Raw genomic sequence first — 25,131 nt, 5'->3', positions numbered from 1 at the left:
GTCTCTTCTGCATCATCGCTGTACATGGGCCTTCTGCACATTCTGTTATCTTGGAACTTCTTGGCTTACTTCTTCTAATCTCCATATTCCCTCTCTAGGTGATCTGATCCCATGCTTTAAGTAAATCCACACATTGATGACTCTCAAATTGATATTTCTAGTCCCAATCTTTTCCCTCGACTCCACCCTTACATAACCACTTTTTACCACTTCTACCCCAAACATTTTTGTCAAAACCACCCTCATTTCTCCGGTGGACTACTGACATTGCCTCCTAACTAGTCTCTTCGCTTCAATCCTTGCCCAATTATTAAGTATTCTTAGTACAGCAACTACAGTGATCCTTTTAAGAAGGACATCAGTTCCTGTTACCACTCTGCTTCAATACCTTGAATGGCTTCCCACTCCTCAGAGTGGAAAGTCCCTATTCTGGCCACGGCCTTCAATGGTATGTGTGCCAGCACCTTCATTCCAGTCACACATGCTAGCCTCTTTGCCATTTCTTGAACAAGCCTGGCCTGCTCTTCCCTCAGAAGTTTTGAATTTGCTCTTTCCTCTGCCTGCAATGCTCTTCCTCTATTTTCCTTCACTTTCTGGAAGTTTCTGCTACAATGACACCTTGTCAAAGAGACCTTCTCTGATTATATTATGTAAAATCATACCTATATCCACTTTACCTTCGTTTATTGTTTTTTAAGAAACAATCTGACATATTTGTTTACTGTCTCTCTGCACTCACTAGTTGGCAAGCTTCTTGAGAACAGGTACTTCACTGGTCTGGTTTGCTACTCTGTTCCTATGTAACAGAGCCTGATACCTGACAGGGGTTCAACAAATATTTCTGGAATGAATGCAACAAAGCTGTTATGTGCTCTAGCATTTTAACTCCACTATTTTATTTAATTATATATGAATAAAATCCATTGTTATTGTACCTAATGTCCTATCTTTAAGAGCTAGAAGTTAATACTAATTGGAAACACGTGGAAAGGAAAACAATCTGCAGATATCTCAGTAGATAAACCTGAGTAACAACAGTATGGCTATTTTTAATGAAGTTATACAGCTGCTTTCCCCCGCGGAGCACAACCTTCAGATAGCATACAGTTTCTGAACTATAAATCCTTACAGCTTAAGATACGACAGTAAGTTTTTTAGATAACAAATCTTGAAATTATTGAATATTTCATGTCGAAAATAATCTTTGCCAAAACAATTTTTATAATAATAATTAAACAGTAAGTTATTGAGGGTAATGACTGTGTACTAAGTAGCATTTGGTTCAAGGTCAGTCAGGTTGCCACATACACACTGGCACTCAAAGCTTTCTTCAAAGAATGAAGGAAGGAGGAAACATTATTAGCTATTGGGTTTAATCTGCGTTTTTCTGTTTGGTTACAATAAATAAATTTAGTAATAAATAAAAGAAGTCTTCTGAATCCATCTTTAAAAAATAACTAGATATCTTGATATAACAATGCATATTCTAACACATAAACAACACATTCTATAGATTTATTTAAGATAGAACTAGAACTCTGTAATCCTTTCTTAAAATTTTTTGGAAACCACGTGATGTATTTAAAAGTCCTGGCTGCTCGAGTACTCCACCTGTGTCTCGGGAATGATGGGACTGTCTTCAGGAGAAGATCTGAAAAAGGTGGATAAAGGCGACGACACAATGACAGGGTTTGGCCTCACAAATCCACTGAGATCACAGCTGGGAATGTCGTTCTCCTCTTTCTTCATGACCAGTGTATCCATCACATAAAAGACACTCCATGGAATCCACACAGTGTGATACTGAGTGAGGAACGGGGACCGTTCAAACACCAAAGTCAGAGAAGCCCCGCCATTTGCCACCAAGTCAAACCTAAGAAAAAACAAGGTACACTTAGTGAATTATTTGGATCCCGTGTAACTGCCAACATCCACCTCCCTAAACTAACATTTTATAAAAAAAAGTTAACTTTCTTTCCCAACTTTTATATTAAAATTTTAAACCCTACAGTAATATTAAAAGAATTATACAATGAACATTGATAAGCCCTTTACCTAGATTCACCAATTTGGCATCATTTTGCCCAATTTGCTTTATTTATCTATGTAACTACCTACCTTTTTTTTTTCTCCAGAATCATCTTAAGTTGTAGACATTATGAAATGTCACCCTGAAATATTCCAACATGCATCTTCTAAGAAAAAGAACATTCTCCTACAAAACCATATTATTATTATACCTTTGAAAGTAAAATCCACTTTTGAAGAAGTACATGGGTATGTTACTTTAAATTCCTACCACATGTACTGTGAACAGATTTCTGGAGTCTAAAACTCGTTGTATTTCTACATTAAAAGGACAATAAAGCATTCTTGGTGATACAAGAGTGTCCAGTTTTTACACTTAACATACTTCCAACAGACGAGTGTGACAGGACTAACTTACATTCCATCCTGGCGGGTAATGGTGTATCCATATTCTGGGTAATGCAAAAAGGAGACATTTACTCCAATAAGTGGAGTTCCATCAGCAGTTAGTACTTGGCCTCTGATGACGGATGCAAGGCTGTGGGAAATGTGGAACAGAGTCAAGATTTGTCTTCTCAGGGCAGCTTTGCCAGAATTTTCAGCTAATATAGCCTAAAAATAATACTACCACAGGCAATCAATTGTTATTCACAAAATCGCACCTGAAATACTCCCAAGACAATGCCCCTTTTAATTCAGTGTAATTTATATTCTCTAAATGCCTTGTGTTTACCCTGGGTTTTAATTCACTGTAGTCTGTTTTTTGGACTTATCAAGGCCAATAATTTAGAGATAAAATTAAAAAAAATAAGCTCTGTGCTTCTTTGCATAAGCTGTATATCTGATGCTTACATGAAGAAAAGTATACTTCCCAATTAATTCTGAGGCGATCCATAAATCTGCAGGGACCAAGAAGTATGAAATTTAAGGAGGCAATAAGGAACATTTCTGCAACAACTTTTAATCAACTGCTGGGCCTAACTGCATTAATGCTGTTAAATTACTGCAGACCCAGGAGTTCTAGTGTAAATCATCTTTGCTCAGTGAGACACGAGACACCTGCTTGCACTTGCTGGTTTATTTTCAGGTCATTACGGCTCCGTGAAGCACCAGTGAAACAGCTTATGTGATCTCGCTGCCACGCTGTTAGCAGTTCCATTACATTAATTCATAATTTATATTATTTAGTGAGCTCAGCTACAAGAAAAAGTGCACTTCTGTTTTGCCTTTTGGGGTCTTTTCATTGCTTCTTTTGAAACATTTCCAACTGTGCTAACGAAATCAACTAGTTAAATGAAGATTTACTGACTCCTTAATGGAAGGTCCTGTTATGTCTCAGGTACTGAAATTGACAAAGTATGTCAAAATGCTTGAAATGTGAAGTTTGGTGAAGAATTTGCCAAAAGAGAAAAAAGTACTTAAAAAAAAAATAGGACATTTCTCAAATTCACAGTCATCAGCACTTCACATGAAGTGCACGTAATGTTGGTAGTAGCAGTACAGATCAACGCAAGCAAAAGATGCGCTAACCTCTTATTGAAAGGACTTTCTCCAGGTATAACGTGGGTGCTGTCGGATCCTATGAGAAAACTGATTCGGTCGTAGAAGGGTTTGGCAGCTTGCTGAGAGGGTGACTGTAAACTCTGGCTAATGACGTCCTGAGGGTCAGGCAAGCCACGGCAGTACGGCTGGTTTTGGCAGGAACTCTGCAGGCAGCAGTCAGGATCCATGCAGTCAATGAGCCCGTCTGCAGAAAGAAAGTCCACCATTGAGAGGGTTCTCCTTTTCCTGCCATGATGTGGGGAATAAGTTTTTCTGTTTGCTTACACCCAGTGATCCTCCCCACTCCCGTGTTATAGTCGTATTCATGAGGGATACTTCTAGAAACCAGATAAAATATAACACGTGCAGCAGCTTTCATGGGAAGTAAATATTTGAACTGGAAATGGTTCAAAGGAATCGTATAATGTTGATTCCAAATAAGAAATAAAAAATTACTGACTGGAATAATCTATTCGTGTTACAAAGGAATATGGATTAATTGTAAGCACGATTAAAAATCAAAAAACCAAACTTGTTGCCATCAAGTTGATTCTGACTCATGGTGACCTCACGTATTGCAGAGTAGAACCATTCCATGGAGTTTTCTCGGTTGTAATCACTACAGGTAGAGGGTCAGCAAAAAAAAGAGGAAGACCCTCAACTAGATGGATTGACACAGTGCCTACAACAATGTGCTTAAATATAGCAATGATTGTTGAGAATGGAACAAGACTGGGGAGTGTTTCATTGTATTGTACGTGGGGTCGCTGAGTCAGAACTGACTCGATGGCACATAACAACAACAATCTTTAGGGTGGCAGATCGCCAGGCCTTTCTTCCGAGGTGCTAGCAGGTGGGTTAGAACCACCAACCTTTTAGGTTAGTAGTTCAGTGCAAACGATTTGTGCCACCAGGGGCTTTTTTATAAGTCTAATTATTCATCCTATATTTTGGAGAAAATGTACTAGGAGGTAACATAGTAGGTGTGTATGGTAAATGGATAGGGGCCTATACAGAGTGTGAAGCTCCGAAATTTGGGAAAGGATCAGAAAAACAAATCTGTGAAATGAAACAAAAAAATCTGTAAAAATATAAATCAGCTTTACATGGATGAGATTAGACAGTCACTTTTCAAGGAAATACAGGCATACCTTGTTTTATTGTGCTTTGCAGATACTGTGTTTTTTACAAATCGAAGGTTTGCAGCAACCTTGCTTTCAGCAAGTCAATCGGCACCACTTTTCCAACAGCATGTGCCCACTTTGTGTCTCTGTGTCACATTTTGGTAATTCTTACAACATTTCAAATGTTTTCATTATTATTATATCTGTTATGGTGACCTGTGATCGGTGACCTTTGATGTTACTATTGTAATAGTTTTGGGGCTCCACGAACTGTGCCCATATAGATGGCAAACTTCATCGATAAATGTGTGTGTTCTGACTGCTCCGTCAACCTGCCGTCCCCCTTATCTCTCCCTCTCCTTGGGCCTCCCTATTCCCTGAGGCACAACAATGTTGAAGTTAGGCCAATTAATAACCCTACAATGGCCTGTAAGTATCCAAGTGAAAGGAAGAACCGCACATCTCTCACTTTAAATCAAAAGCTAGAAATGATTACGCTTAGTGAGGAAGGCATGTCGAAAGCTGAGACAGGCTGACAGCTCGGCCTCTTGTGCCAAACAGTTAAGTTGTGAATGAGAAGAAGTGCTTGAAGGAAATGAAAAGTGCTATTACAGTGAACACACGAATGATTAGAAAGTGAAATAGCTGATATGGAGAAAGCTTTAGCAGTCCGGATAGAAAATTCAACCAGCCGCAACATTCCCTTCAGCCAAAGCCTAATTCAGAGCGAGGCCCAAACTCTCTTCAATTCTGTGAAGGCTGAGAGAGGTGAGGAAGCTGCAGACGAAAAGTCTGAAGCTGGCAGAGGTTGGTTCACAAGGTTTAAGGGAAGAAGCCGTCTCTATAACATAGAAGTGCAAGGTGGAACAGCAGGCGCGGATGTGAGTTATCCAGAAGATCTCCTTTAGATAGTCGATGAAGGTGGCTACACTAGCAAATTTTCAGTGTAGACAAAACAGCCTTATGTTGGAAGATGATGTCCCCTAGGAGTTTCACAGCCAGAGAAGAGGAGTCAAGGCCTGGCTTCAAAGCTTCAAAGGAAGCTTTGTGTTAGGGGTTAAAGCAGCTGGTGCTCACTTAATGCCCCCCAAATCCCAAGGCCCTTAAGAATTATGCTAAATCTGCTCTGCCTGTGCTCTCTAAATGGGACAACAAAGGCTGGATGACAGATAGCACACGCGCTTACAACACGGTTCACGGAATATTTTAAGCCCACTGTTGAGAACTACTGCTCAGAAAAAAGAGATTTCTTTCAAAATATTACTGCTTATTGACAATGCACTTGGTCACCCCAGAGCTCTGACGAAGATGTACAAGGAGATTAACGTTTTCATGCCTGTTATAACGTCCAATCTGCAGAGCATGGATCAAGGAGTCATTTTGACTTTCAAGTCTTATTATTTAAGAAATACATTTCATAAGTTTACAGCTGCCATAGACAGTGATTCCTCTGACGGATCTGGGCAAAGTAAACTGAAAACTTTGTGGAAAGGATTCATCACTCTAGATGCCATTGAGAACATCCGTGATGCATGGGAGGAGGTCAAAATATCAACATTAACAGCAGTTTCGAAGGAGCTGATTCCAACGCTGATGGATGACTCTGAGCGGTTCCAGACTTCAGTGGGGAAGTAACTGCAGATGTGCTGGAAACTGCAGGACAACTAGAAGTGGGGCCTGAAGATGGGACTGAACTGTTACGACCTCATGATAAAACTTCAACAGATAGGAGTTGCCTCTTATGCATGAGCCAAGTGGTTTTTGAGATGGAATCTACTCCTGGTGAAGACGAACATTGTTGAAATGACAACAGAGGTTTTAGAAGATCACATGAACTTAGTTGATTAAGTAGCAGTAGGTTTGAGAGGACTGACTCCAATTTAGAAAGAAGTTCTACTGTGGGTAAAATACTGTCAAACAGCATCGAATGGTACAGAGAAATCTTTTGTGAAAGGAAGAATCAATCGATGTGGCAAACTTCACTGTTGTCTTATTTTAAGAAATTTCCGCAGTCACCTAAACCTTCAGTGACCACAACCCCGATCAGTCAGCAGCCATCGACATCCTCGGGCAAAAAGATTACAACTTGCTGAAGGCTCAGATGATGGTTAGCGTTTTTTAGCAATAAATAATTTTTTTAACTAAAGGTATTTATTCTGATTTTTAGACATGATGATATTGCACACTTATTTGCCATGAAGTCAATTCCAACTCATATGACCCTACAGGACAGAGTAGAACTGCCCCATAGGGTTTCCAAGGAGCTGCTGGTGAATTCGAACTGCTGACCTTTTGGTGACCAGCCATAGCACTTAACCACTCTGCCACCAAGGCTCCAGTACAGTGTAAACAAAACTTTTATATGCACTGGGAAGCCAAAAAATTCATGTGACTTGCTTCACTGTGACATTCACTTTATTGTGGTGGTCTGGAACTGAACCTGTGGTATCTCCAAGGTATGCCTGCAGTCTCCTTGAGAAGGAGCTGTAAAGTGTGTTCCAGATAAAATTAAGGCATTTCCCAAATTTTACACTGGAGTCTGAGCCCCTAGTATGCCTCCCCTAAAATGGAGGTAATTAAAAATGTGACAAATGTAAAAAAGGCTTCATATTGGAAATTATAAGAAATCCCTTATGGAAAAATGACCTATAGTGTTGGTGACATAAAAGGAGTAAGGAGCAGAAACAACTCACCAGTGCCTTCTCCAGAAACATAAAAAGGGAACTACAGTCAACGGCCCATGTAAGTATTTTGTTTAAAACATATAATCCAACCTATTAGTGAATGAGTGTGTCACGTTATGATGGTTGGAGGGCAATATCCTTTAAGGTCATTATTAACTGACACATGGATTTTGATCTGCTTGGCAATTACACTTCTCAGTATAGATTAATAGAAACATTAGTTTCTGAAGACTTTCATCGCTCTTGGGAGGACTGACAAAACAGTTTCAAAATCTTCAAACCAAAGTATCAGGTCTTGGTGTGGCCCTGTTATGTTAAGTTTAGCTTAAAATATCCAGTTGACCTGTATGTCTATTTACATAAAGGTGTTTGAATCACTTTCATTTTTTTAAAAATACACTAGCCATTTATTTGATTTAGGCCACTCAGTAATAGACTGTAAGTTGTCTCTTCATTACCTGATAGCAAACCAAGACCAAAAAAAAAAAGTCTAAATTGAATTATATTGCCCATTTTAGAAAGTAGGTTAGAACAATACAGGTAAGGTAAAAAACAAGAGATGAGGGGGCCTACCTCAGTGCCATTAAGTCATTTTGTCCATCTTAAGAAGAATGCAGTAACTTTTGTGATTTCTTCCCTAACACCCATTTCCTCCTCTTTGGGCAATGGCTCTACATTTTCATTTGGGTATCCAGCCCTCCTAACTCACAGTCCATACATGTTCCCCTTCATGCTTGGTTCAGGAATGTACATGTGACCCAACATGTCTTACTAGGAACTACCTGAATGGACATTCTAACCACCTCCCTACCCCAATCAAAAGCTTGGAGCTGTAAGGCTGTGAGGTAGGGATTGCTATAGCCATTTTGCTGCCACTATAGGAGAATCTCTCTGAGAATGGAGCTATCCCAAAAAAAGCAGAGCCAAGACCTGGGTTTCTGCAATACGCTACACCTGCTCTCCTGGGCTTTTCAGTTACAGAAGCCAAAGAATTCTCTTCTTCCTTTAGCCTGTTTACATTGGATTTTCTGTCACTTACAACTGAGAGAGACCTACCTTATCCAGAGACAGTAACTAAAAATCTCCTATTTCTCTGGTAGTTGAAAAAGAAATAGTTTAATCAGTGAATACTTGAATTAAATTTATGATATTGTTCTCTCTTTATATTAATATTTTAATCTTTTTCTTACCATAATTTCTAGACAAATGAAAATGTATGGGTCAGAATTTCTGATAAGCAGATCTTCTTGCATAAGACAGTTTCCTTAAGATAGTTTAATTTTCATGTTTTTTTTATGTGTTACATTTCTAAAAAATTAAGTGCTAATTATTTGAAACTGCACGTTCATTCCTTTCAAAAAGATTTAAAATCATGTTTCAAGAAAATCAAATGAAACTGAGCTTTGAAATTTTATGTAAATTTATCAAAATAGTACTTTCTTAGCCAAAAGGCCATAAAGATGAAACATGTCTAAACATTACTCAAAACTTGTAGCGGAGGAAAGAGATGGAATTAGGCGGTATGCCTGTTCTTCACGAGGGCACACTGCAGTGATCACACTGTATTCCTGCATCTCCCTCGAAGGACGGAAGCACTGTTATTAAGACTCAGAGCTCTAAAGTGGTACACTGTTAATCTATTGCCCAATATCACTTCTGGCTTCAAAAAACAATTAAAAAAAACTTCAGTAGCAATTCACAGTCATATGCTGAAGTTTTATGAAAATCTTTAATATCTGCTTGAAGATATATTTCATTTAAGCGTGTTTACTTTGTGGATTTAGAATGGGTACATATGCTTGGGAGAGTAATTAAATATAAAGATTTTATGTCCTGGCAGGTTTTCCCTTTATATTAATCCTTTAGCATATAATAGAAACTACTCAATAGGGTACTTCCAAATCTTAAATTTCACCTCCATTAATCTGGTAAATTAAGGGTTAAACGCTCCTCACCCTCTTTACCACCCCCACAACACTCCCTCGGTGTCTCCCCTTAGGTAATATGTGGTACAGTTGCCAGGAAGGAATGCTCAAATTTAGTCATTCATCTTTGTTAGTTTACAAAAAGAAAACGTACATCTGGCATGTATCTGAAGGTCATAAAACTGCATGAGATTGACACCTTCTAAACTAATCAGTTGGAAATGCATTTTTACAAGCCTCTCTGCTAACATCAATCAGGGAAAGAATCTCATTTTCAACAGCCAAGATGCAGGGACACACTGTTTGTTGTTTTTCTGCAGAGTTTATCGGTAGCTTGCTCAAAGAAGTGACGGATGGTTACGAATCTGGTTCCCTATAACTTGAGAAAACGTTTTTCATTCTTTGTCTGCACTTCTATAGCTAGGGCTATCTAGTACATCTAAGTTGATTACCCTCTTGCCCAAATGTATAGTGTAGCAAAATTGTGAACAGCTTCTCAGAATCATCGAGAATCCATTTTCTTCTCAGTAATATTAGCTTGGCTTAAATTTATATCGCTTTAGAAACCATATCTAATAGCGTTAATAAAAAAAAAAATCTAGAGAAAATCAGAAATGCTCAAAACCCACTGAATAACAACTTCAATTATCAGTTAAGAGCCTTTCTTTCTTCGGTTTTGGCTTTCCAATGTAAGTGGTACTTTGATGTGGAGAATATAGTTCGTGCCTCCCTCCACTTAGTCCTTAATATTATTGCTCTAGTCATCTTTTCTGTTCATATTTTTGAACACGTTTCTATCATTCTTAGGCCTTCCAGTCGGTCTACAACAGTGGCTGGCAAACTTTTTCTGTAAAGGGCCACACGTTAACTATTTTAGGCTTCATGAGCCTTACAGTCTCGGCTGCAACTACTCAGCTCTGCCATGGCAGTTCTAAGGCAGCCACAGACAAGATGGAAATGAAGGGGTGTGACTGTGTTCAAATACAACTCTGCTTACAAAAACAGGCTTTGGCCTGAAGGCCATAGTTTGCTGACCCCTCCTCTACAGATGATTTCATGATCTTGCTTCAAGGTTTCTACTCTTCCTTTTTTTCTTTTATTCTTCAGATCATTCTTGATATTTTTCTGGCAAATTTAAACAATGTAGATTTTGCCAGATTATTAAAACTTCTGACTTTAAGCCTTTTCCTAGGTTACCCTCTGAGGGTTAAAGAACCGGGTTTTATCATTAAGTAAGATGGCCTTTGTCCCAGGCTCTGGGAAAAAAAAAAAAAAAAAAACTCTTGGAGTAGTTGAGGTACCTTGGTCTGGGACTTCTTGGGCATACTTGAGAAACTGCTGGGCAATGGGGTTGGCCACATCAGAAAAGACTCACCTGGAAGGCATGCCTTAGGAGGCATGATTTAGCCTATCATGCAGGACTGGCTGATAAAAATTCAGAACACTAAGGCTCAGAGAGCTTCCTGGTTGGAGAGAACATCTGCTCTTGGGATGGTTATGTGTCCCTTGGGACACAGAACTCCACACTGGGAAGCCTCCAGAACTCCCCCGCAAAAGACACCTCTTAATTTGTATACTTTTTTGGCTATAACAAATCAGTAGTTGTATGTATGGTATACTTTCTGTGTATTCTCTGAGTTGTTCCAGCTAATTATTGAACCCAAAGGAATGGTGGGAGCCAGCAAGTCAGAAAGTAAAGGTATCGTGTGGACTCATGAATTTGTGGCTGGCATCCTGAAGGGGTAGTGGGAAAACAGCCCAAATTGGTGGTTAGCAGGTCAGAAGGCTGGGGAGCTCTGACCTAGCTATGGATGGCTAGGGTCAGAGAGAGAGAGAGAGTGCTGTGGGGGCAGCGTGATGAAGATGGAGAAGAGGGGATGTGAAGCCTGGATCAATCTCCACATTTTGGGGTTGGGTTCATGCTGACCCTTACCGTGTATCCTGTGCACTGACTTTGCTCTGCTTGTCAAGACTCTCACTTCCTTCTTTCCAGCAGCGATGGCTATTTTTATTTGTTATTCAAAACCTTGATTAACTGACTGGATAATATGTCATGAATTTCCTTTTTACTCTAAAATAATGAATGTCCAACCTCCACAGTATTTGGAAGGTCCTCAAGTTGCATAGTAACTTCCACGTTAGAGGGAATTTCTCTTGCAGTATTTTATTTGGGGAAGTCAGAATTCCAAAAGTTGACAGGTACACCTTTCGATATTCTGTCCAGTCATCATTCTGTAATATGCATGAAACTCATTTGCTCATTACTGAATTAGCATCACGTTTGGTTTTCTGTATATTCTCGGTTTGTCTGCTTCAGAGCACTCTCCGTGGCTTTGGTCTTCATGTTCATGTCATTTTAACGCTAATGACTCCAGACTGATCATTCTACTGAACTCCAAACTCCAAAGCTGTCTTCCAAGTATTTCCACTTGGATATCCCACAGGCCTATCAAAGCCAATATGTCTAAAACATATCATATGACCTTCTCCCCCAAACTTGCTATTTTCTCCTATCTTTCCTATTTCAGTGAATGGTACCATCACTCACCCACCTAGTTTCTCAAAGTAGAAACCCGGATGTCTTCCTTGACTCCTTCTCCTTTCTTCCTTTTTCTCTGTACTCAGTAATTACAAGTTCCTTCTTTTCTTCATCCAGAAATATACCCTGAATTGCCTATTTCTTTCCATTTCGCTGTAATTAAACTTCAAGCCGCCATAGTCATCTCCTGATAAGGTTTCAACAAGCACTTGGGTCTCCTGGTTTACTTTAGCCAGAGTAATCCTTATAGAAATCATATTTTATTATTTTACTTCTCCAGCTAAAATACTTCCTTTGCTGATCTCATTGCCTTCTGAGTAAAGTCAGGACTCCTTAACATGGCTTATAACATCTTTCATGATGATTGTTTTCTCTAACCATCTCCCCACTCTCAACCTCCCAATTCCTCTTCGTCCTTCAGGAATCGGCTCAGATGTACAGTCTCTGGGAATCCAGAGAACCTAGAGTTAATTACTCCCATTAGCAGTATGTACTTCTCTGTTAAGGCTCTTAATGTGACAGTTGTCTGTTTGAGGTCACTGAGGGCAAATCTAGTTCACTTTGTATCCCCAGCACTTAGCACCCTTCTGGAGCACAGTGGGCATTTGTTTGCTGACTAAAGGAATGGATGACTATGGGCCTGGAGATTGTGAGATCTAAATGGGTGCATATTATGTTTTAAAAGCACATTAATGATACTCTCTGGTTTTCTTTTAGACCTTAGAGATACCATACTAATTCCTAAATTACTTTTTTGTTTTTTGACTCCAACAGGTACTGAACAAATGCTCTTGCTTAATTAGGAGATCCATAAAATTATAAAAAGTATTACAAGAAATGATACAAAATAATTTGTATAATCTTACATAGGGAGAGACTTTACCTAAGACGACAAAAAAAACCAGAATTCATGAAACGAAAAAGATGAACCTATAAACATTGACCTCACATCCATCGAAAACTTATGCACGACAAAACACACCACAAACAAGGTTAAAAGATAAGTGAAAACATGTGATAAAGTATCTGTCACACATCTAACAAAGAATTAATTAGTAGAATACATAAAGCGCTCCCAAAAATTAAACAGGAAAGGTCAAACAACCCATAGCAAAAAAAAAAAAAAAAAAGGACAAAGGAGCTAAGTGATTAGCAAAAAAAATATAAATGGTCAAGAAGCATATATAAAGATCCTTAATCTAACTAGTATTTGCAAAAGGTAAATTAAATCAAACAAACAAAAAAAATGGGGTCATTTTCCCCCATCAGACAAAATTCATTGTTTTCACTTCGTTGAACAACTTTATGTACAATGATTACACGCGGATCATGACCGTGGTGGAAACACTCTTCCATCTGATGACGTGTACACTGGTGAAGCCTACCTGTGAGACAATTTGGCAGTAACTATCAAAATTAAAATATCCTTTGACTCAGCAATTCCACTTCGAAAAATCTGCCCCCAAGGAAGTATTGATACATTTACACAAAGATTTAGATGTGTATACTTATATATATATACACAAATTCACTACAGATTTATCTATATACTAGTAGCAAAAAATCAGAAGCAACTAAATTACTGTTGATGTAGGAGTGGTAAAATCAATTGATACAGCCGCGATTCTGTTATAAAGAATGCGGTATACAGGCATAAAAAGATCTCTAAGATATGCTCTTTAGAAGAATAAAATCTAGGATGGTACTTTTAGTATAATTCCATTTAAGTTTAAAAACACATATGCTAATATTTATATAAATGTGCATATAATGTACTGAGAGAGGACTAAAAAGATCCGCACCAAACTGTTGACAGTGGTTAACTCTTTTGACAAGGAGAGTGAAATATTTGTGTACTTCTACTCACCCTCGCCAAGGGCGCCGGGGCGCTTAACCTGGAGATACTCGTGTCCTGAGGAGGTCATGTGTAAAGGCACACAGTAGAACTCCAACACTCACTTCTACATTTTGAAGCTTGAGGTGGCAACTAATTGGTAACTGGTGTAGAATACAGCAGAGACTAAGGCTCCGTCCCAGCCTGTGAAGCTTTGATTTTTCCTCTCCTTCTTAGAACTGATTAAAAAATAGTAGTAAAACCCCAAGTTCCTGGCGTACTATTAGGGGATTACTGAGGGCCTTTGCTTCTAAAACTGGATTTCTCTTTCCTAGAATGGAAATAGCATAAGAATTCTGTGGACAGCAAAAGGATGCAGAGAAATCTGAAACTCTCCTCCAAAGCAAGATCCAGTCGAGTCCTTCAAGCTAAGAGTAAATTTCCCCCAAACCACCATCTACCAGGGTAATGTGTTTCAACGCTGTGAGATTGAGCACCGCTCCGCGATCTGATAATATCTGGATTCCTTCAGGTAAGTATTTATGATCTCTTCTTCTTTTTTATTTTTCCTTCTCTTCCCAGTGCTTTTACTCTCTATGTAATTTTTATTTCTAAATTTGTTGTTGGAGAGCACAACGGTCTCATCCTACTGCTAGATGTTTTTTAATCTACTTTCAAAATATTTCCTTATTTTCATTTGAGAAAATCTCCAAACTTAGACTGTGTCCCATTCATCACCCCATTTTGATGCTTACCTCAAAACTCATCCATTTCTCTGGTTCTCTTTTTATCTTATTTATCATTATTTTTCTTACAGTTTAAGCCTTTAATTTCTGTTTTTACTCCTTTTTCTATTACTTTCTAATTTATGAATGATATCAAGTGAGTTGTGCTCTCTTCTTTACTGTCATCAGCGTCCAAAGACTTAAACAAAAGCCCTGTTTTAGGTACATTTTCCTCCACAAAGTAATAACTCTGAAGGACAAGGAACAACTATTAACTTATAAGTAAGATATATTATTCCTGGCAGGAGTTATATTCGGGCATTCTACCATCCTGGCACAAGCTTTAGTATGAGACTTTTAAAGTCATTCTTGTGCCCTCAACCGTCCAATCAAGGTAGTGCTTGAGGCCCATGCCTCAGGTAACCACAGGGGTCCTCACTACCGGAGGACCACTGTTTTAGTCATCTAGAGCTGCTGTAACAGAAATACAACAAGTGAATGGCTTTAAGAAACAGACATTTATTTTCTCACAGTCTAGGAAGCTACAAGTACAAATTAAGGGTGCCATTGCCAGCTCCAGGGGAAGGCTTTTTCTCTCTGTCAGTTCTGGGGGAAGGTCCTTGTCATCAATCTTCCCCTGGTCTAGGAGCTTCTCAGTATAGGAATCCTGGTCCCAAAGGACACGCTTGCTCCTGGCTCTTCTTTCTTGGTGGCAGGAAGTCCCTCTCTTCTCTCAATTCTCTCTTTTATATCTCAAAATAGACTGACTCAAGATACAACCTAATCTTATAGACTGAATCCTGCTTCATTAACATAATTGCCTCTAATCCTGCCTCATTAACATCATACAGGTAGGATTTACAACCCTTCAGAAAATCACGCCAGATAGCTAAGTGGTAGACAAGCACACAATACTGGCAATCATAGCCTAGCCAAGTGGACATACATTTTTGGGGGACACAGTTCAATTCTTAACAACCTGTTAAGATAAGGAGTTGTGATTAGGTCTACCTAGCAAGAAGAAGGATGGGAACACGGTAGCAACTGCCAGAGATAATGTACTTTTGAGAACCGTCTTGTTAATCAGTCTCTCAAGTTCCTGAAAACATAATCGTCTCTGGCAAGCTGTTGCATTTTGATGCTTCCACAGTGGGACCACCCTATAGGGAATTAAAGTCAAGAAACCTTCTATGGAATTGCCTGGCTGACAGATTCTTACGGGTAGGCTAGGTAAAAGCAATGATGCTTATAAAGGTATGTGTTGCTGTTTTTTGTTAGCTGCTGTTCAGTCAGCCTCTGACTCACAGTAACCCTACACACAAATGGAAGGAAATGCCGCCTGATCCGGTGCCAACCCCAAGATCGACTGGGGACTGGACCATTGTGAGCCTTGGGGTTTTCACTGGCTTAGTTTTGGAAGCAGATCACCAGGCCTTTCCTCCTAGTCCATCTTAGTCTGGAAGCTCTGCTGAAGCCTGTTCACAGGTACAGCAACATGTGAGTCTCCACTGACAAATGGGTGGTGACTGCACTGGCTGGGAGCCAAACCCAGGACTCCTTAGAAGGTGAGAATTCTACCTCTGAACTACCAAGGCCTCATAAAATTATAGAGGGAGAATTAAATAGCTGCCTTGCAAATCTTTGACAGGGAAAGCAGTCACAGGTTCAGCACTGGTTTTCTTGTTCTCAAGTAAAAAGGCTATAATTTGGAAGAGACAGAAAATAGAAGAAGATTCTTTTTGAAATGAATACAAGGCTATTAGTCATGCAGAATAGTTACTGGAGTATATTTTCCCAGTGTATAAACACTAATGCTATGGAGAGCTATTTTCCTGCACCTGTGTGCCTTTCCATTTGGGCAGGTGATTTAATTCAGTCTGATGGGAGTCAGTCAGGCTCAGGTGCAGGCCCAGGCCTCTTGGAACCATTGAAAAATGTGCCTCTTTGTGCTGGGTTGCCGTGTTAGTGGAATGTAAGCCTAGAGCTGGTGGTGGCCATTTGGACGGAGATACTGGCCTTAGCACAGAAGAAGACAAGAGCTGACAGATGGATAAACCCAAATTTCTGTATCATTGTTTGAACACCTGGGTCAAACTACGCCTGAATTTTTCAGTTACATAAGCTAATAATTTATTTTAGGCTTAAAATCTTTTGGATTGAGTTCCTATCATGTGCAACCAAAAGAGTCTTCCTGGTGAGGATAAGTGAATAAATAGTACCTTCAGGAATAGAAAGGATTTCCTTGTTGAGGGAAGGAAAAGTCTGAGGTACAGTGCTCTATGACACAGAGGGTTTCCTAAAAGAGGTATGCAAGGACTAAAGCATGTGACTGTGAAGGGTCACTATCCTAATCCCCACTCCAGACCACACATCATTTAAGAGTGACCAGTCCCTATCTCTTTACCTTTCTTTTCTATGATCTTAGCAACTTCATGATCAGAGTGAGTTCTGGGATACCAACAAGAAATGACTCAATCTAGAGATGGGCTGACTTTTTAGGAGCTAAAAAGCCTTGTCTAGACATATACTGTTGATCATTTGCTCTGAAAACTTTCTCAACTAGGACAGGTTATCTTGTGGCTACTCCCAAAGTGGGAAGGTCTACGTGCTCAGTTTGGAGATGTTATCCACCATTATGTGGTGCAAGGACCATCTTTCAGACTTCCACTTTATGATATAAAATCTGCTATTTCATGGCCTCTGCCAAGTTAAATGAGCTGTTCCAACAGTTACTGTTTGATACCTGGAGGCAACTTGTTCATTCCATACAGGGTGCACATCTTTGTCAGGGCTTTGTCGTTGGTGCTAGATGCTGTCAAGTCGGTTCTGACTCATAGCAACCCTGTGCACAACAGAACAAAACACTGCCTGGTCCTGTGCCATCCTTACAATCGTTGTTATGCTTTAGCCCATCATTGCAGCCATTGTGTCAACCCACCTCGTTGAGGGTCTTCCTCTTTTCCGCTGACCCTGTACTTTACCAAGCAGGGTGTTCTTCTCCAGGGACTGAACCCTCCTGACAACATGTCCAAAGTATGTAAGATGCAGTCTCGCCATCCTTGCTTCTAAGGAGCATTCTGGTTGTACTTCTTCCAAGACAGATTTGTTCATTCTTTTGGCAGTCCATGGTATATTCAATATTCGTTGCCAACACTACAATTCAGAGGCGTCAATTCCTCTTCGATATTCCTTATTCATTGTCCAGCTTTCACATGCATATGAGGTGATTGAAAATACCATGGTTTGGGTCAGGCGCACCTTAAGTCTTCAAGGTTTCAACACTTCAAAGAGGTCCTTTGCAGCAGATTTGCCCAACGCAATGTGTCCTTTGATTTCCTGAGGGCTGCTTTCATGGGTGTTGTTTGTGGTCACAAGTAAAATGAAATCTTTGACAACTTCAATCTTTTCTCCATTTATTACGATGTTGCTTATTGGTCCAGGTGGGAGGATTTTTGTTTTCTTTATGTTGAGGTGCAATCTATACTGAAGGCTGTGGTCTTTGAACTTCATTAGTAAGTGCTTCAAGTCCTCTTCACTTTAAGCAGGCAGGGATGCGTCATCCTCATAAGGAAGATTGTCAGTGAGTCTTCCTCCAATCCTGATGCCCCATTCTTCTTCATATAGTCCAACTTCTTGGATTATTTGCTCAGCATACAGATTGAATAGGTACAGTGAAAGGACACAACCCTGATGCATACCTTTCCTGACTTTAAACCACTCAGTATCCCCTTGTTCTGTCTGAGTAACTGCCTCTTGATCTTTGAACAGGCTCCTCATGGGCACAATTAAATATTCTGGAATTCCCATTCTTTGTAATGTTATCCATAATTTCTTATGATCCACACAGTCAAATGCTTTTGCATAGTCAATAAAACACAGGTAAATATCCTTCTGATATTCTCTGCTTTCAGCCAGGATCCATCTAACATCAGCAATGATATCCCTGGTTCTATGTCCTCTTCTGAATCCAGCCTGAGTTTCTGGCAGTTCCCTGTTGATAAACTGCTGCAGCCACTTCTGAATGATCTTCAGCAAAATTTTGCTTGCGTGTTATATTAATGATATTGTTCGATAATTTCCACATTCGGTTGGATCATCTTTCTTGGGAATAGGCATAAATATGGATCTCTTTCAGTTAATTGGCCAGGAAGCTGTCTTCCATATTTCTTGGTATAGACAAGTGAGCACTTCCAGCACTGCATCCGTTTGTTGAAGCATCTTGATATTCCGTCAATTCCTGGATCCTTGTTTTTCGCCAATGCCTTCGGTGCAGCTTGGACTTCTTCCTTCAGTAGCATCAGTTCCTGATCATATGCTACCTCTTGAAGTGGCTGAATGTCAACTAATTCTTTTTGGTATAATGACTCTGTGTATTTCTTCCATCTTCCTTTCATGTTTCCTGCATCATTTAATATTTTCCCCATAGAATCCTATTGCAACTTGAGGCTTGAATTTTTTCTTCAGTTCTTTCAGCTTGAGAAACACCAAGCATGTTCTTCCCTTTTGGTTTTCTATCTCTAGCTCTTCGCACATGTCATTTTAATCCTTCACTTTGTCTTCTCGAGCCGCCCTTTGAAATCTTCTGTTCAGTTCTTTTACTTCATCATTTCTTCCTTTTGCTTTAGCTGCTCGACACTCGACAGCAAGTTTCAGAGTCTCCTCTGACATTCATCTTGGTCTGTTCAGTGATCTCTTGCTTTCTTCATGTATGATATCCTTGATGTCATCCCACAACTCGTCTGGTCTTAGGTCATTAGTGTTCAATGTGTCAAATCTATTCTTGAGATGGCCTCTAAATTCAGGTGGGATGTACTCAAGGCTGTATTTTGGCTCTTGTGGACTTGCTCTGATTTTCTTCAGTTTTAGCTTAAATTTGCATATAAGCAGTTGATGGTCTGTTCACACTTGGCCCCTGGGCTTGTTCTGACTAATGATATTGAGCTTTTCCATTGTCTCTTTCCACAGATATAGTAGATTTGATTCCTGTGTGTTCCATCTGGCAAGGTCCATGTATATAGTCAACGTTTATGTTGGCGAAAGAAGTCATGAAGTCATTGGTCTTGTGAAATTCTATCATTTGATCTCAGGCATTTTTTCTATCACCAAGGCCATATTTTCCAAATACCGATCGTTCTTCTTTGTTTCCAACTTTTGCATTCCAATCACTAGTAATTATCACTGCACCCTGATTGCATGTTCAATCAATTTTAGACTACAGAAGCTTATAAAAATCTTTAATTTCTTCATCTTTGGCCTTAGTGGTTAGTATGTAAATTTGAATTAATAGTTGTATTAACTGGTCTTCCTTGTAGGCATATGGATATTATCCTATCACTGACAGCGCTGTACTTCAGGATAGATCTTGTAATGTTCTTTTTGATGATGAATGCAACACCATTCCTCTTTGAGTTGTCATTCCCAGCCTAGTAGACTATAATATGACTGTCCAATTCAAAATCACCAATACTAGTGCTTTGAGCTCACTAATGCCTAGGATATCGATGTTTATGTGTTCCATTTCATTTCTGATGATTTCTAATTTTCCTAGATTCATACTTCATACATTCCAGGTTCCGATTATTAATGGATGTTTGCAGCTGTTTCTTCTCATTTTGAGTCGTGCCACATCAGCAAATGAAGGTCCTGAAAACTTTGCTCTATCCACCTCATTAAGGTCGACTCTACTTTGAGGAGCCAGCTTTTCCCCAGTCATCTTTTGAATGCCTTCCAACCTGGGGGACTCATCTTCCGGCACTATATCAGACAATGTTCCGCTGCTATTCATAAGGTTTTCACTGGCTAATGGTTTTCAGAAGTAGACTGCCGGGTCCTTCTTCCTAGTCTGTCTTAGTCTGGAAGCTCAGCTGAAATCTGTCCTCCATGGGTGACCCTGCTGGTATCTGCATACTGGTGGCATAGATTCCAGCATCACAGCAACACACAAGCCTGCACAGTAAGACAAACTGACAGACACGTGTCAGGGCCTTAGTAATGAGTAAAAGGTTGCTCTTAGTGCTGAAAGCTGAACTGTGTGCACAGCTATTTGTCTGAACCTTAAAGAAACAAGGTTCACTAGGACAAGAGGTTTACTTCCTAGGAATGTGTAGGTGGTAAAAGAGTGGCTAAAGATAATCTCCTTTCATCTAATTCATTTGTAGGCAATTCCTCCTACTCCTCGGAAAGAATTCCCTTCTAAGGCTGCTTTTCCTTAAGCATTTCAGACAGATAAAGGAGGAGGTGATCCCCAGGCAAGGAGTGATACTGGTTTAGTGAGTTCCTTTTGAGGATCTTCAGGGTTAGGTAGTTGTGACAGGGTGAACTGAATTTGGTAAAAGAAAGTATCCTTTGGAGGGTGTTATGGGTTGAATTGTGACCCCCCCACCCCAAATATGTGTTGTAAATCCTAACCTCTATGCCCCGGGTTTATAATCCCATTGGGGAATGGTCTGTCTTTGTTATGTTAATAAGGTATATTAGCATAGGGTGCGTCTTGAGTCTAGCTCTTAAAAAAAAAAACTTTTTTTTTTTTTTTTCAATCTCTTACAAGATATAAAATGAGCAGGTTAAACAAGCAGAGACGGGGAGAGAGAGGCCAAGCCACAAGAAGACTATCCAGGAGCAGAAGCTCAAAGAGACAAGGACCTTCCTCCAGAGTTGACAGAAACAGAAAGACTTCCCCTTGAGCTGGCACCCTGAGTTTGGACTTCCAGCTTTCCTAACTGGTGATAAAATAAACTTGTTTGTTAAGGCCACCCGCTTGTGCTATCTCTGTCATAGCAGCACTAGATAACTAAGAGAATTTGGTGCCGAGAAATGGGGCTGCTGCTCTAACAGGTACCTAAAATGTGGAAGTGGTTTTGGAATTGGGTAATGGGTAGAGGCTGGAAGAGTTTTAAGGTGTCTAATAGTAAAAGAAAAAAGAAAAAAAAAATAGTAAAAGCCTAGATTGCCTTGAAAAGCCCGTTGGTAGAATCATGGACATCAAAGGCAATCCTGGTGAGGGCTCAGAAGGAATTGAGAGAAAGGAACTACAGAAAAAGTCTTTATTGTCTTAGAGAACGCGTATGCCGCCAGCCTGATGCTGCTAGAAACGTGGATGATAAACGTGCTTCTGGTGAGGCTTTGAAATAAAATGATGGGCATGGGATTAGACAACGGAGGAAGGGTGATGCTTCTACACAGTGGCAAAGAACTTGTCTGAATTACGTTCAAATGTTTCGTGGAAGTAGAAATTGTAAGTGATGAACTCAGATATCTGGCTGATGAGATTTCTAAGCAAGATCTTGAAGAGGCTGTGTGGTTTCTCCTTGTTGCTTACAGTAAAATCTAAGTGGAGAGATGGACTTAAAAAATGAACTGTGCAAAATGAAAACAAAACTTAAAGATTTGGAAAATTCTGTTGTAAAAAATAAGGACACATGTCCTAGAATGTTCACCAAGGACGTGGCTACAGAATCTTTTGTTAAAGAGATTAAATACGTGACTAATGGATCTAACCAACTACCAAAGTAGAAAACCCATCAACTTAGACTAAAGGGGACAGAGAAAAAACAAAAGGAGAGAACTCTGTCTTCCTCTTGGAATTCTACAGGCAGCAAACGGCCAAAGGAACTACACCTCTTGTCCTCCAAGAAAAGAAAGAAGAAAAGAACCATCCCCGGGGCAGCTTGGAGATTAGCAGAACTGTTGGACGGAGATGGGAATCAGAGCCTTCTTGATTTCACAGGGTGGGGCTGTGATTTCTGGGATCTCAAAAGGTGGGGCCACAGCCTCCTAGGTTTCAGAGTTGGATCTTTGCCAACTGAGTTCCTGAGTGTGGGGCTGCCATTAAGGTAAGCCAGGGGATGGGGCCACTGTCTAAAGCTGAGGGGGCAGGGCTGCCATACCCAAAGGGTAGAAGAATGGGGCCTACTGGGTCCAAGGGGATAGGGTTGCTACTCAGAAAGACTAAGCTGAGGGAGCAGAGTTATCATCTTATAGGGCCTGGAAGACGAAGCTGAAGCCTAGGGCCTAGGGACCTACACCAAGAATCCAGAGGGTGTGGCCAAAAACCAGAGTCTGGAGGGCAGGGATGGTCTCAGAGAACAGAAGATTATTTTCAAGCCTTGAGAGCTGATGTAATTTGTTCTGCTGGGTTCTGTACTTGCTTGCTGCCCATTATCCGTTCTTTCCCTCCAATTTCTCCCATTTATAATAGAAATGTCTACCTTGTGTGTGTTCCACCATTGTACTTTGGAAAGATAACTTGTATTCTAGATTTCACAGGTTCACAGGTAAGGAGGAATTTTGCCAAAGGATGGGATCTGCCTAATGGCTCACCATGTCTGATTGATATGATTCAGAACGTGAGATTTGGACTTGGAGGTGATCTAAGACTTTGAGGGTGATTTGATGGGGTGAATGTGTTTTGCATGTGTGAAGGACAAGGGGCCAAAGTGTAGAATATTATGGATTGAATTGTGTCCCCCCAAAAATATGCATGGTAAATCCTAACCTCTATGTCTTATAATTCCATTTGGGAATGGGCTGTCTTTGTTATGTTAGTGTGATAGGATTAGTGTAGGGTATGTTTTAAATCAATCTCTTTTGTGATATAAAAGATACTGAACAAATAAGTGAGAAAAGCAGAGTTTGGGGAAGAGAAATACCAAGCCACATGAAGATCACCCAGAAGCAGAAGCTCAAAAGAGACAATGACCTTCCTTCAGAGCCGACAGAGAGAGAAAGCCTTCCCCTAGAGCCAGCACCCTGAATTTAGACTTCTAGCCTCCTAAATGGTGAGAAAATAAATTTCTGATTTGTTTAAGTCACCCACTTGTGGTATTTCTGTTATAGCAGCAGTAGGTAACTAAGATAATTACCTACCTGATTCACACCTAAAGCCAAAAAAATACCAAACCCATTGCTGTCAAGTTGGTTCTGACTCACAGTGACCCTATAGGACAGAGTAGAACTGCCTCATAGGGTTTCCAAGGAGTGGCTGGTGGATTTGAACTGCTGGCCTTTTGGTTAGCAGCCTAGCCCTTAACCACTGTGCCACCAGGGTTTCCGTATACAGTGGTAAATACACAGGACACACTTAAATTCAAAGAACCCTCTAGTTTAGGTTATAAGGCACCCACGTTAGAATTTCAGAGTGTAACAAGGCTGGCGCTGAGATTTCTTCTAAGAAGATCAACACAATTAGGTTAGGGACAAGAATATAAATTATGTGAGACAAGTAGAGAATCCCCAGGAGGCCTTCCATCAGCTCAGATTCCCCTTGGAGAGGGAAGCCTAGAGATAGCCGAGTTTCAGGTTAATAAGAGCAAACAAAAGGGGAACGAGGCCATTTCGTAGCTGATAAATTCTGAGGAGAGCGGAAAGCCTCCTTAGCTGATAACAACACTCGAGAGTTGACCGGCCCCTCCTTTACGCCACAGTGTCCCTGCAGGCCCAGCCCTGCAGTTGGTCCCCTCTGAGAGGGCCTGTGACCTCCACGCTGCAATCTTGTAGAAGACAAAATCTAAAATACATGATCAAGGAAGAAGAGAAGCTCTCTTTTTCCCCTGGGCAACAGAAAACAACAGGCTAGTGATTCTTGGGGAAAAGTAACGAGGAAAGGTATCATCTGGGCTGTAGTTCAGAGAGAATTAATGCTGCCCTTTCTACATAAACCGGACAACCAAGCCCAGTGCCACTGAGTTGATTCTGACTCATAGCAACCATATCGGACGGAGTAGAACTGCCCCATAAAGCTTCCAAGGAGCGCCTGGCGGATTCGAACTGCCAACCCTTTGGTTAGCAGCCACGGCACTTAACCAGTACGCTGCCAGGGTTCCCCCTTTCTACATTCTACATAAAAAAAAAAAAAAATAGCACAGGGTAAAAGGAGACGGGGCGGCCAGGTCCTGCTACACAGGAAAAGCTTGGAGGGTTGAGGACCGCCTAAACGCATCAGCAGCAGAAAGGAAAGGGTTTTAGCCCAGAATCTGTGGCTCAAGTTTCTTGATAGTTCGGGTTGAAAGAAAATAGGAAGAGCAGGGAACCGTGTACCAGAAACTAAAGAGAAGAATCGCAGCTTCTCATCAGGGCGGCGGGGCAGACAGGACATCGGTGTGAGAGTGACGACAGGCAAGGCTGGAGTGCGGGCTGGGTTTTGGCCCTCTGCGTCTAAGAGAGCTGCAGCTAGGTGCACTCCAGGTACAGACGGGAAAAGGCTGTTTAATCTTCTCTGCGACCTTCTGGGAATTTCAGTTCGTCAAGATGGGTACTTTTGAGTGCAAAAGAAGGAAAACTGGACAATAACAGCGACCGCTTAGACCAGTAAGACCAGTTGTGGTGGAGTCAATTCCGACTTACGGTGACTGTGTGTGTCAGAGCAGAACTGTGCTCCACAGGGCTCTCGATTGTGCGTTTTTCTGAAGTAGATCTCCAGGCCTTTCTTCCAAGCTGCCTCTGACCTCTCAGTGACCAGCCGAGTGCGTTAACTGTTTGCAGCACCCAGAGACTCCAGCCACCACTGACAGCACACTACATAACCAGCGACATGCTGAGTCCCGGAGCCCTGGTGGCGCAGTGGTTAAGAGCTCAGGCTGCTAACCAAATGGTTGGCAGTCTTAATCCACCAGCTGCTCCCTGGAAACCCTACGGAGCAGTCCTACTCTGTCCTCTAGGGTCCTATGAGTCGGAATTGACTCGAGGCAATGGGTTTTTGTATACATTTTCTCACTTAATCCTTCAGAAGCTCT

General features: G+C 40.6%; 1 protein-coding gene across 3 annotated transcripts in view; it reads right to left on the bottom strand.

Annotated features, from left to right (window-relative positions):
* The window catches only part of TENM3 (teneurin transmembrane protein 3), a 793,331-nt gene that overhangs the window by 76,617 nt on the left and 691,583 nt on the right, over positions 1-25,131 (bottom strand). For all 3 annotated transcript variants that reach the window (XM_049864999.1, XM_049864997.1, XM_049864998.1), the window contains exons 14-16: positions 3,559-3,775; positions 2,447-2,566; positions 1,612-1,873 (exon numbers count right to left, since the gene is read on the bottom strand). In XM_049864999.1, coding sequence (XP_049720956.1) covers positions 1,612-1,873; positions 2,447-2,566; positions 3,559-3,775 — 599 coding nt within the window. The remainder of the gene's footprint in view (positions 1-1,611; positions 1,874-2,446; positions 2,567-3,558; positions 3,776-25,131) is intronic.

The sequence above is a fragment of the Elephas maximus genome, chromosome 21 (genome assembly GCF_024166365.1).
Source record: "Elephas maximus indicus isolate mEleMax1 chromosome 21, mEleMax1 primary haplotype, whole genome shotgun sequence".
NCBI classification, from domain to species: Eukaryota; Metazoa; Chordata; class Mammalia; order Proboscidea; family Elephantidae; genus Elephas; species Elephas maximus.
The sequence above is the reverse complement of the archived record's forward strand: the minus strand, read 5'-3'. Positions and strand labels throughout refer to the sequence as shown.